This window comes from Convolutriloba macropyga, chromosome 10, assembly GCF_964194025.1.
Source record: "Convolutriloba macropyga chromosome 10, txConMacr16.3, whole genome shotgun sequence".
Classification (NCBI taxonomy): domain Eukaryota; kingdom Metazoa; phylum Xenacoelomorpha; order Acoela; family Convolutidae; genus Convolutriloba; species Convolutriloba macropyga.
Window position 1 is genome coordinate 29,650,214 of NC_134477.1, and position 13,764 is coordinate 29,663,977.

General features: G+C 41.2%; 2 protein-coding genes across 2 annotated transcripts in view; one reads left to right on the top strand and one right to left on the bottom strand.

The window, feature by feature from the left end:
• The window catches only part of LOC142348425 (GTP-binding protein 1-like), a 447,324-nt gene that overhangs the window by 210,264 nt on the left and 223,296 nt on the right, over positions 1 to 13,764 (bottom strand). The gene's annotated exons all lie outside the window — the stretch shown is intronic.
• LOC142348422 (uncharacterized) overlaps positions 9,754 to 13,764 on the top strand; it is a 41,299-nt gene continuing 37,288 nt past the window's right edge. Inside the window, exon 1 of the mRNA XM_075399781.1 lies at positions 9,754 to 10,050. Coding sequence (XP_075255896.1) covers positions 9,848 to 10,050 — 203 coding nt within the window. The 5' untranslated portion in view covers positions 9,754 to 9,847. The remainder of the gene's footprint in view (positions 10,051 to 13,764) is intronic.

Below are 13,764 nucleotides of genomic sequence, written 5' to 3' on the forward strand. Positions count from 1 at the left end.
CAGTTGGCGGAAGCAATCACTTGTAAGAAGAACGATCCATTGGCCGAGTGGAAGTTGTCGCAGTACGATTTGATCCCCTGCAGTGGCATGAAAAGTTCGGACAATTTAAAAGCGCCATAGTCTCACAGTTTTTGACTGATGATGTCAAGTTAACATACTTAAAAACCCTTATAACTGGAAAAGCTAAAACTGCCATCGCTGATTTCGCATACTGTGGTGTAATCTATAAGGATGGACTTAAGACATTTGAACGTAAATTTGGCCAACCCCAGGCATTAGTCAGTGGACACTTAGACTAACTCAGCTCTTTTCCACCACAAAAAATGCACAAGAGTGATAACATCAAAAACTTTTCTCCAACAATTTCAAGTCTTGTTGGGGTCCTAAGTCACTTTCATATGACTCAGACCTTAAGAGCGCCTCACTTCTTAACACGGCGATGCAAAAGTTGCCGCCCAAACTGAAAGAGTCTTGGTCACCCTTTACAGTGAAGAAACATTGGGTTAAGCCAGCACTCATTGACTTCAACGATTGGTTGAAGGAGAAGGCCGAGGCACATGACTTAATGAAACAAACTTCATCAAATGCAAGAACTGAGGAAAACACCAACTCAGTAGTCAAGACCAAAGTTGCCCCAAGAGCTTTTGCTGCTAATACGCAAACTAAGGAGACTCAGAGACCAGCCTCAACATCGGCATCGCCTTGAATCCATTGCTGCATTTGTTGTAATCAACGCATCTGTGAGTGTCGGGCTTTTAGAGCAAAGGTAGTGGCCTAAGCAGAACTGTGCTTTTCATGTTTGAAAGGAAAATCATATATTCAGGCAATGCCCGCATCCTAGGAAATGCAGGAAGGACGGTTGCAACAGCTCGCACAAAACACCTCTTAATGGAGCCATCAAAATTCCCTTCAACCAAAAACAATAGTAATTCTAATACTGGCGCAAGTCAAAGTAAACCTTCTAGTGTCCAATCACCGAGTAAGACCACTACTTTGTCATCTGTGAGTAATGTGAAAGGCTTCCTTCAGTTGACTGAACTACAGTTGACGAGCTCTTCTAGTAAAGATACCACCGCTTTAGTTTTGTGCGATACCGCTGGAGTAAGTAGGCACTTCAGGAAACATACCCGCACCTATCATTTCTAGACCCGGTTACATCTTGCTATTGAAACATCGAGATGATACTTGGACAGGATGTGTATCATGCCATCCGCCCGTTAGAAGTACTCGCCTTTCGCTGTTCACTAGCCTATAGGTTGGGTTCTAAGTGGCCCTTTACCGTCCTCTTCAGGTTTAGTCTCGATTTGTTTTTTAGCAAATATGGAGCGGGATTTTGAGCTCGCTGGTCAGGTAAAATCTTGGTACGACATGAAGTCGTAAGGCGCACTTAAGTAAGTAGACCCACGATCCGCCGCGAATGCACGTTGGCTCGATATTCTTAAGAACACCACAGTGCATAATAGAAAAAGGTACGATGTCAGAGTGGTATGTGCTGAAGATAACATCTAATTGCCCAGCAATTACTTCTAAGCGCTAGTTCAATTAAAATCATTTGAAAAGCGGCTTACGAAAGAACAGCTTTTAAGCAAAAAGTATTCGAATACCATCAAAGAGGCAACGTAGTAAGGGTCAACGATGCTCACAAGGTGGAAAGTCGAACGGAACGAGATTGGTACCTACCACACCATCCTGTTGTTAACCCGAACAAGCTGGGCAAGGTTCGTAATGTTTGAAACGGAGCAGCTAAATTGCATGACGCATCTCTTAAAAAGTCGTTACTTGCCGGACCTGACTTACTAAAAAACTTAATCTATGTACTCCTACGGTTCAGAGAACATCCATTTGCCGTATCCGCCGACATCTAGGGAATGTTCTTCCAAGTTGGATAGTACCATGTGATCAGCCATCATTGCGCTTTTTTGTGACTGGAGGAGCCCACATCAAATGTTGTGGTACACCAGTATACACGCACATCTTTGGGGCAAATGAATCGCCCACATGCGCCAAATATGCACTTCAGCGCACGGCAACTGATAATGCTAAGGAGTACCCAAAAGCTGTGAAAGCCGTCCTTGAGACCTTCTACATGGACGATCACTTAGACACAGTGGAATCCCCCAAGAAGGCCCTCATTAGGTCGAAAGAATTGGTACATCTTCTCCATGTAAGCAATGTACCAGATCTGGCTAACCGAATCGATGGTTCTGTTCAATCAACTGAACCGAAAGTCATCGTTTCAACAAAGGGAATGAATGCACGTGCTTAGGCTTAAGTTGGATCAAAACAACGATACTCTGGTTGTGAGCAGGTATACAAACCGCACCATCACAAAAAGCTTAACACAGCACTTGGTCTTAAGTCTTGTGTCAATGGTCTATGACCTCGTTGGTCTTGTCGCACCGTTTACTGTGGGCGCTCGGTTAATGTTGAAAGAAATTTGGCGTGTCAATGGACAAAGTTGAGATGACGAGTTACCTAAAGAAAGAATTGACAGATTGCTTGCCTGGTGTGTCAAACTGCCACATTTAGCTGAGATCACTATACAAAGAAGTTACTTTTCAGGACCTTTCCAACATCTCGAACTCCATATGTATCGTGATAGCTCTTAAGACCTAGAGTGCAGTAGGCTTTCTTAGGGCTCAGGTAACTTGAACATCCGGGGAGGTTACAAAAGAGCTGGCGCTGGTCTTGAGCAAGGCCCGTGTATCATCTATGAAGGTAATGACAGTTCCTAAGTTGGAATTACAAGCCGCTCTCCTCGCTGCCGTTTAAAAAGAGAAATCTGTCGAGCATTAACGGCTACTGTGGATATAGTATTTATGTGGACAGATAGCACCATTTTCTTGCAGTGGATAGACTCAACAAAGAAACACACCATCTTCATTGCAAGTCGTGTAAGTGAAAATCTGGAGAACACAAGCGTTGACCAATGGAACCGCGTCGATACTTGTGGTAATCCGGCAGACGCTGGCACGCGTGGTATGTCTGCTGACGTTTTGCTATTCAGTAGCTGCGTGAGGGGTCCTGAATTTTGAGAACTAAGCAATACCCTTTCGAACAAAATACTGACGTCGATGATAACATCAAATTCGGCGTTGTAACCAAGGGACAAGATGATGACTGCATCTCATCTTTAACCGCTTCCGTGACCAAACCCCTAAAGGAACAAAGCATTAATCTTACCCCATTTGATAGGTTTAGTTCATACCAAAAACTAATTCGTGTCACCGCATGTATGCTCGTTTTTAACCATCTCATGAGAGTTACCGCACCGTAGACGGCAGCATGGCGGACCTTGTAGAGATTAATGAAACCGAGCGTCATCTCGAGTTTTTGGTTCAAAGAGAGTCCTTTAATATCGAAATAAAGGATCTTCTTGACGACAATTCCGTTAAGAAGAGCAACCGCACTGCTCAGTTTACTCCGTTTATTGGGCCTCATGGTCTCATCCGTTCTTCTTGTCGACTTCGACGGCTAGTGGAAATTGACTTTGACACTAAGCATCCTATCGTGCTGGATGCGCGTCATACTTTTGTTAAACTGTTCCTGCGGCATACTGCTTTGAAGAACCATCATCAAGACATCGATTAATTACGGTCAAAGGTACAGGAACGTTATGCCATCCTTAAACTACGTTCCACACTGCGTTCCATCAAATGAAACTGCCTCTTGTGCAGAAAGTTCCGTGCAGCTACCATTCAACCGCTCATCGCAGACCTCCCAAAGGAGAGACCCGCATACCAGTCTCTCCCCTATACGAACACCGGGGTTGTTTACTTCGGTCTATTCTACGTCAACGTTCTTCGGACTCACGAGAAGAAGTCGTTCCGTCCATGGACACTAGTTTCTGTGTAATGGGAGTGGAACGGTTCGCCCCCCGTCGGGGTACGCCCACCATGATTTGGTCAGATAATGGTACGAACTTTATCGGAACGGAGAAAGAGTTCCGTGAAAATATCGAAAAAGGGAAAACGATTAAAATCGCCGCCGAACTTGCACATAAGGGCATTAAGTGGAGGTTCAATCCCCCAGTGCGCTGCACCAAGGGGGAATCTGGGAGAGGTTGGTCCGTAGTTTTAAGAGCGTACTGTACACCATCCTCGGTACACGCCGCCTCAGAGATGAGGTGTTGAACACTACTTTATGTCTCGTTGAACACGCACTAAACGCACGTCCATTAACGCCCGTAGGCGCTGTCCCGTCCAATCTAGACGCAATAACACCTTGTTATTTTCTAATTTGTAACAAAGCAATCAATCGGAACTCCGTCCATCGTTGGCGTCGACGAATTTGATCATCGTAGGCGGTACGACCGTGCACAGTCCTACGCCAATGCAATTTGGGCACGTTGGCATAACGAGTATGTACCTGCGCTGAACCGTAAATCTAAGTGGTAGAAACCTGCTGAGCAGCACCTCAAGGTCGGTGATTTAGTTTGGATCATTGAGGAAAGCAACCCTAGGTGTTACTATCGAACTGCTTGGATTGAAGAGCTCCGGCACGGCTCCGACAGTGTCGCGCGCTCCGGCATCGTAAGCACGTCGTCCGGATCGCTCGTCCGCCCACTCATTAAGCTTGTACTGATCCTCCCAACATTTCCTTCCGGGCCGGATAATGTTACCGCGTAATTGAGCAATGCGCTGTTTAAATAAAGCAGCGAAAAAATTATTACGCTATTCCTAACCACGCAAGTCTCATATGCGTTCTAATAAACGTAGAAGGGTTGGAAAATGTTGGTTTCACATAATTTTCGTTGAGCCTACTAATAAACTAAATCGATTGCGCTATTTCTAGGCTTAACTTGTTTATGTTTCGAAAACGTATCGGTGACCGATCTGAGTCGAAAATCGGCTCAGACAAAACACCTGCTAGCAAATACAGGTATATTTGCCCAGCCCTTATGTTGTGTTTTTTGCCTTGTTGTTAAGTAGAACAGTTCACCTAATCATAGCTTACTCATCGAATAAAACAATGTTCCGATAGAATGTTTTCAGCTATATTGCCAATTTGGGGTTGCTATCTGCTTTGCTTGATTCTCAAATAAGAGATTACCTGTGTTAATACATCTTTCGGAAAAATGTGTAAATTTGACCAAATAATGCTTTTTGTTTTAGTGGACCTCAGCTAGATAAAAAACTATGATAGAATGATTGTGAGGGTTTTCGGAGTATACTTGCGCGGACCGTAGAACCACTTGGCCACGAATGCTAAACCGGTTGTTGTTGCAACGTTGGTTTTGCCCACTGAGGTTTTGCAGTGAAAAAACTTGGTATAGGTACTGGCTTTTTCTGAATTAGCAACCTTGTTAAAAACATCACCGATGCTGTTCATTTTTTAAATATACTTTTACAACAAGAGAACAACGCCTTATCTTTCCTCTTTTGCAATTTGGGCAACAAACTTATTTCGAAGACAAAAGCTCCTTTCTTGTCCGGCATTTCTTTTCGCAAACACAAACCATACCAGGAAATGCGAATCTTCAATGAGTAGTTTCTTTGGATTCTGACAAGATAGCGTTGACGGTGGCCTAAAAGACCCCTTAAGTTCACGAAGCCAAGTGTCATTCTCAATATAGTGTTCAACAAGAGTTTGCTGATGCCAAAAAATGACCTCATGTCCAAAGATCCCCTAAAAAGAGCAACTGCATTTCGCCGTACTGTTTACTGGACCTATCAAAGTTTACTGGACCTATCAATCTAGCTCACTCCCCAAGAATATGTGATACCGCTACTGAAATATTGAACTGAGAAGCATCACCATCAGCAGCTCACATAAATCCGCACATTTCTACGTAGAGCTACTCTATGCACTAATCAATCTCTTTTTTATTGCAAATCCTTTATAGGATTTGCTTTATTTGTAGAGCCTTCCGTGCTGCAACTATCGATCCAATCAAGACTGACCTACGAAAAAAGATACGTGTAAGCAAACATCCGCCATTCCAAAAAACTGGAGTTTTTCATCATAATCCTGTCAAATTTTTGTGTTCATATTAAAACCGATTTGAGCTATGAAACGACTGTCCTCGACAATTTTTTGGCGTTTTTTCTGGACTTTAACTGATGTCCTCCACTATGGCTGGAACTAAAACGACCGTCCACTATTTTGGCTAGACATTAAAATCGTGTCCTGGAATTTGGCTGGATCGATTTCAATTGTTGTGGAAAATGAATGGACAATTAGCAATTTCGTCGACTTTAGATTCTGCCGGTGCTTTGAGCTGACATCATATAAATATGCGTGTTCCCGTGTCGAAGTGTCATCGCTGAGTTTGAAACGACTCATAAAAAAGATTAGCCTCGATTGTAACTAGGGTCCTCGACAATGAAATTTAATTCAATATTTAACCCCACATCAAATTATTAGGTCTTTTCATAATTTCCATGTCTAAACTGCAGTATTAACATTGTTTGAGATGAAAACTAACTCCGTGGATCAATTCATGAATTGAATACAACTCCGATAACAACCCAACTGTAACAGAAAGAACATCAACTTACCCAGAGCTCTTTTTTATGTTCACAACTTCAAGAGGATCGCGCCCAGTTTTAATGTACAGCATCATTGTTACACCTTTGGGCAATTACTACTGGTTTTGAGCTTTGAAAAACATGCAAGAAAGTTGCGTAAACTAAAGTTTTTCTTAGTATGAAAGAGTCTGCTCATCGTACATGCAAAACCTCTACGCAACTTTTTGCTAGTTTTTCATGGTCACGTCTGATCAGATTTGTGTCAAGTGCCATGTGCCAGAAGCCTTCTGGGCATCACTCAAAGACTGGTTACTTGGCTTGAGATGCTATAATCTGCTGTGACAACACCCTAGTTCAGACCTGGAATTATGAAAAGACCGTCCCCGACCGAATTGAGCTATGAAAAGACTGTCCTCGACAGATTTTTCAAAAGAAAAGAATTTGTCTGGACTTTAACTGATGTCCTCGACTTTGGTTGGAACTGAAACAGCCGTCCTCGATTTTGGCTAGACATTAAAAACGTATCTGTATATTTGGCTGGACAAAAAAACTGTGTCCTGGAATTTGGCTGGATCGATTTCAATTGTTCTGGAAAATGAATGGACATTGAGCAATTTCGTCGACCTTAGATTCTGCCGTTGCTGTGAGCTGACTTCATATAAAAAAGCGTGCTCCGGGTCGAGGTGTCATCGCTGAATTTGGAACGACTCATGAAAAAGATTAGCCTCGACTGTAATTTAATTAACATTGTTGGCAATGAAAACGAACTCCGTGGGTCAATTCATAAATTGAACACAACTCCGATAACAACCCAAATGTAACAAGTAGAACATCAACTTACCAAGTGCTCATTATTACGTTCGCAACTTCAAAAAGATTGCGTAAAATTTTAATGTACACAATCATTGTTGCACATTTGAGTAATTATTACTGGTTTTGAGCTTTTTACTTAGTATGAAAGATTCCGATCATCGTATATGCAAATCATCTCCGCAATCTTATGCTAGTGCATTATGGTCACGACTGATTAAATGTTTTGTACCAAGTGCCATGTGCCAGAAGCCTTCTGTGAATCACTCGAAAAATGGTGACTTGGCTTGAGATGTTGATGAATCCAATCGTAGAGGTCACTACCCAACTGACTGGATCAGAGAACTTAGGTACCAATAAGAGAACGTCTTACGTTGCACGGCCGTCTACATTTTTGCTCTTTTGCGTATTTGTAGAACTCGAGCCTGTTTAGTCGACATCTACGGTGTACGCGCGGAGGACCATACTTACCAAAATCAATACACTTACTTCTCCCCTTCTTCCTCTCGTCATACTGGAACTGAATCTAAATCTTAGATCTCTATCTGAGTTTTTTTAGTGCTCAGATGAATCTCAGTGATACTCGTGACTGTTTTTGAGGAAAGGCTTAACCTTAAAAACGTTAATTTCTTCCTGTGCTGATACCAATTTCCGAAGTGATACTCCTTCAAAGTGTTGCAAAACAGGATTTGGGTTCGAGTATTAATACTTTTAATTCCCTTGCCTCCCCCCAGTGTATTTCATGCCCTCCACAATGCACGTCTGCCCTAGTAGAATGAAATTGCTGGCTAAACAAGGGGGACAAAAGGAGTCCAAAACTTTGAATTACATTTTACCATTAGGATATAATTTATAAAGGGCACATGAAGTGATAGGTAACCAAATTTAAAAGTTTCTCAGTCCTGCCCGAAAGCTTGAAATTAACTAAAACTTTTGCATGAAATGAGCATGTGGACTGAAGAAAAGAATAATTTTCAGCTAATGAGTGTTAAAATTTTCCACTCAATTTACTGTTTTTTTTTCAACTATCTTATTTTCAACACCTTAAGCACACATTTATGTAAGCTCTTTTTCAACTGGAAAAATTTATTTTTTTATTGGAGTTTTCTAGCGCAACTCAGTGCCGGTCTAGCATATTTTATTCACTGGTCGCTCCAAAACGTTTTCACTTTTTCCCTTTCTTTTTTTGCAAATGCGGGACTTTATGAGAAATTTTTAGTGCTTCTGTCGTACACAATGAGATTTATGTGCTTTATTTGGAGACTCAAATTAGCTTTCTCTTTCAGACAGGGATCTTGCTTTGCGCCTATGCTTAGTGGAATATTGCTTGATTACTTGCTCAGCAAATCGACCTACAAAATCCGGTCTGCTTTAACTTGTGATTGAAAACAGTGGCAAAATTAAGTATTGAATTGGGTAACTGCACTAGAGAAGCAAAACAAAGAGAATGATATTAGCATAAACTAAGATTCATGAACTAATAATAGTTCACAATGCGAGAATTTGAACACTATACATGCATACGAAAACATATTGACTGATGAAGGGTACTGATGAGCTAAACTTGACTCTTAAAATAAGACCTCCAGATAAAGTAAGCACATTGTATTGAATTTCACAGCACTAGATAAGGAATATAAGATATATTGTATGACAAATCCCTCTTTTTGACAGTAATTAAATTGCGCAAATTGCAATTTTTTAACGATATTGACAACATATTCTGTTTTAAGTAAAATTGATGTTGATGTTGTGAGTTAAATAAATGATCTGGTCACTAAGCTGGGTGGGGGGTTTGTTCCAATGAACCGCCGTAGTCAAACTCCGACTCTTGTCTTGCAAGCTCGTGCATGATTCCTGCAAATGCAAATGACGCTTATATTGCAAGGTGCAAGATCCAGACGCTTATCTAGCAAGAATCTGACAAGTTCTTGCAACATAGGCGTTCTTGCAAAATTTTATACAAACATCTGAAATTTTAAGGACTGGCTCAATCAAAGATTTTTTCTATTATGGAATCAGCCCGTTTATTGAAGCTCTCAAATCTATCAATAAATTTTCATATCAACTTTACTGTCAATAACGTATTTGAAAAATTATTTTAAAAAAGTCGTCAGTGATCGTTTCAATGGTTATTTCATTCTACACCAAGTTTGAATAATTTATTAAGCTCTAAAAAGTCAAATAAAAGCCTCCAATGCCTCGTAGCTTATAATATATAATATTTCATTTGAGGTCATCCTCATTATGTGAGACGTTTCTGTGATCCCGTTTATTTTCAATCAAATTTAGGTAACAAGAACCCCAAAAGCTAATGGTCAGTAGGTAGTCAGTTGAGAGGGACAAAACTCATAGCACTCAGAAATACTGCCACCTATGGCATGTCAGAACTCCAAAATCTAAAAACTAGGAAGTCAAAAGACTTGCCAGATATATCCCGCAAATTTTGATTACAATTTTGCTTCTACTCGAATCCAGAACACCATTTGCTCAAAGATCTGTGCTCAAAGACATTCGCGCTCCTCTTTTTTCATCAATTTTCATTTAAGAGCCACAAAAATTTAGCCATGAACGGAAAAAAAGACATGAACTCAGCGTTAGGCCTCAGATTGACAGGATTGTGTTTGGTTCTGGCTATTTTGTCCCCAGCCAGAGGTGTATGTCCGAGGGGGGCTGTTGAGGTAACAGGTGTACCCGACAAGTGTTTCTCTTTGAGTGCTCCAACTGACACGCTTTCATTTGACGATGCAAGGAAGCAGTGCATCAAATAGTAAGTACACACTGATTTGGGATCTTTTCCGTGTGTGCCCCCCCCCCAGTACGCTTTGCGCCCCCCAGTTACAGAGCACGTGCCACTACATAGTAAACCATTTTGTAAAAATATGACACGTGCGTCTGAGGGGGGGGGGGGTCCAAATAATATGGATAAAATCTCTGATTCGGATGTACAGATATTTGTGGATTTTGGATCCCATGATTTATAGCGGTCTACATCTTTATAGCCCCCTCAGCTTAGAGGTAATTTTTTTCTGACCTGTAGCCCTCCCACCATAATGGTAACTACACCACAATGGGGGCTATAATATAGGGGAGGGTGGGGGGGCTTTAATGGGAAAGACCCCCGATCTTAATTCTCTTCACTAATTTTCGATTTTTGAAGAGTTGTCTAAACTGGAATAAAGAAACTGAAAACTTCAGATCTTTGTTCCCATTATCGCCCCCCCCCCCCCCCGTAATGGGGAAGGGGAAGGAATTTATGGTCTTTACCAGTATAGCCCACCCCCCCCCCCCCCCCCCCCCCCAGCTTATTGGTCAGAAAACATATAGCCCCCCCCATCATGGTAATTTTACCATAATGGGGGGCTATAATTTCATGGAGGACTTTAATGGGAAAGACCCGGAATTTATGTACATTTAAAAAACATATCAAACAATTGACCTTAAGTTCATACAAAATTATTAAAAAACGACCTCGTGGCACAAAACCTGCTTGAGTGGTGGAATTCAACAAAAAAACAAAATTTTACTAGTTGGCGCCTGATCAATTGGCTGTCACAAAAATAGGGAAAGCAGCGAAATAAAAGAAAACTTAGATGAGTTCAATAATAGTTACGTACCGTTCCGGGACTGTTGTTAAGGTCAGTAGTTCTTGACGTTTCTCGGAGAGCGAAAAATGAAAAGAGACATTCGAATAAATGTTTAACGGGATTTTTTCCATTTGTGCGCCCCCCCCGTACGTTATGCTCCCCTCAGTTACCAAGCACGTGCCATAACATAGTAAATCACTATGTGAAAGTATGGCACGTCGTCTTCAAAAAATATGGGGTTTTTCCCATTATAGTCCCCAATGAAATTATAGCCCCCCAATTATGGTATAATTATGGGGGGCTATAGGGGGGGGGGGGGGGCTATAGGTTATCTGACCACTAAGCTGGGGGCTACAATGGGAAAGGCCCAAAATATGCACCCACTAAGCTGGGGGAGGGGGGCGCAAACGGAAAAGATTCCTTTCCCGTTTTCTCCTAGCCCCCCCCCCCCCCCCAGGATATAATTACATTGATTGGGGGCTTTATTTATATGAAAACTAAACTGAGGGCCATAATTGGAAGGTCCCAAACAAAAAACAGAGTTGAGTCATGAGACTATCTACCTGTCTCGCACAGGTTGCACTGAGAATGCATTTGCTTGAACGCATTTTAATTTTTCCATCTTTAATCATATGAAGAAGCTAGTTGTCAACTATTGATGAATCCATTTTTAAGGTAAACTTGTCTGATTCACCTTATTTTGTATCTTGTAAAATGGGGCTACAAGTAATATACTAACTTTTCACCTCTGAATTCGTATCTTTTCCGTTTGTGCTCCCCTAATCCCCAAAACATTATACACCCCCCAGTTACGGAACACGTGACATTACACAGTAAGTCATTATGTAAAAATGTGATCCCTGTGTCGAGGGGATACAAATAATAAGCATCCACTAAGCTGGGGGGGGGGCACAAACGCAAAAGATCCCTAAATTCAATACAAAAAGATGCATTTTGATCTTGAGTGATTTTCATGTTTAACCTATAGCGCGCCGTAATTACTGAACAGATCTATTTGCTCATATTTGCACAGAAAAAACTATCGTCTGCTCATACTTTATTAGGTGACCCATATGTACTCTTATGCTAAAATTCATTCTTCATTTTTAATCTGGAGCATAGTAGCACAATATTTGCTAAGCGACTCCTTGAAACAGGTAGAACAAGTATTAGCAAAAAAAATAATACCACTGTTGGACAATAAACCTGAGCGCGTTTGATTTCTTCGACAACCGAAATATGAAGAAGCAAAATAAAATGCTCTGTGGATTGTCCCCAACGAGACAGAAACCCGAAACGCGCAGACCAAGCTTCAGTGGAGACTGTTTTGTCAAAACTGGTCAATATAGGCCTTCGATGGGGTGATTGAACTTGTTCTCACTTTGATCATTAGTGTGTATCTCTGATACACCTCAGAAGCGGTACAGAAGAATATTGAACCAAAACGTCCTCAAGAGTATGTTAATGAGTTGAGCACTAGACAACCAAGAAGAATGCCGATGACGAGTTTTATTCGCCCTCGGAACATTACATTTGACAGATATAAGTTCTCCTATTACTTTGACCATCACTCTCAAATAATGATGAAGGATTACGGTCAAACATTATGTATCGCAAAATCAATAACGGGCTGCTACCAATATTTCACAGAGCCATGAAGATTGGAAACATTGAAATGAAATTAATGGGGGCTACATATAGTGGACTCTGTACAGTACAACAAATGAAAGACCCCAAAAAACTAGATGTCTGTTTGTATACTATACGATGACCTACGATGCACAATTGGGCCTGATCTGTTCGATGAACTTGGCATTCACGTAAAACAAACAAATCGGTAAGAATATGTCAGTGAACTGCGTCGAAAATCGATGACCAATTAAATTCCAGTTCGCCAAGAACTACACTGCTCTCCTCTCACTAATGGATCTGTAAAGAATCAAATGGAACCAGCTAATCAGTGAAATAACACCGGACGACAGACCGCGAGGCGATGATAGTGTATTAGAGGCTAATAGAACGAAGGCAAGCTAAGATGTAACCTCAAGAATGAATAGCATTTCGCAGAGTGAATCAAATTTTATCCACCATTAACAGCTAGTTATTCTAGTGTCGCGGGCAGAAAGTTCGTTACAGCTGGAAATAGAAAGTAGCGAAAAAAAGCCTCAGCAGAGGTGCGCTGAAAAGAGTCCTCACAGTCTGACGCATTTTGATCTTGAGTGATTTTCATGTTTAACCTATAGCGCGCCGCAATTACTGAACAGATCTATTTATTCATATTTGCACAGAAAAAACTATCGTCTGTTCACACTTTATTAGGTGACCCATATGTACTCTTATGCTAAAATTCATTCTTCATTTTTAATCTGGAGCTTAGTAACACAATTTTTGCTAAGCGACTCCTTGAAACAGGTAGCACAAGTTAGTCTCTGAATCTCACCATGATTCACTCACTTGGGCGGAAAGTTCGTTACAGATGAAAAAAGAAAATAGCGAAAGAGAAGCTTCGTCAGAGGTACGTTGAAAAAAGTCCTGACAGTCTGATGCATTTTGATCTTGAGTGATTTTCATGTTTAACCTATAGCGCGCCGCAATTACTGAACAGATCTATTTGCCCATATTTGCACAGAAAAAACTATGGGATTTGGCAGGCTCGACAGTAGTGAAAACTGACGAGTTCACATCTCTGATAAACAAAAAAGGAACTCAGGTATCAATGCTCGCCATCCGGACGTGGCAAAATTCCGCAAAAACGCTGATAAAGATACGTTATACTAGCAGAATATGCAAAATACCGTCCAATTCAATTTGGTGGAAAATTTAAAGTTGAGAATTTCCTAAAATATGCTAAGGACGTGAGGCGTATAAAACGCGGTCGAGTGGTAGATGGTACGAGC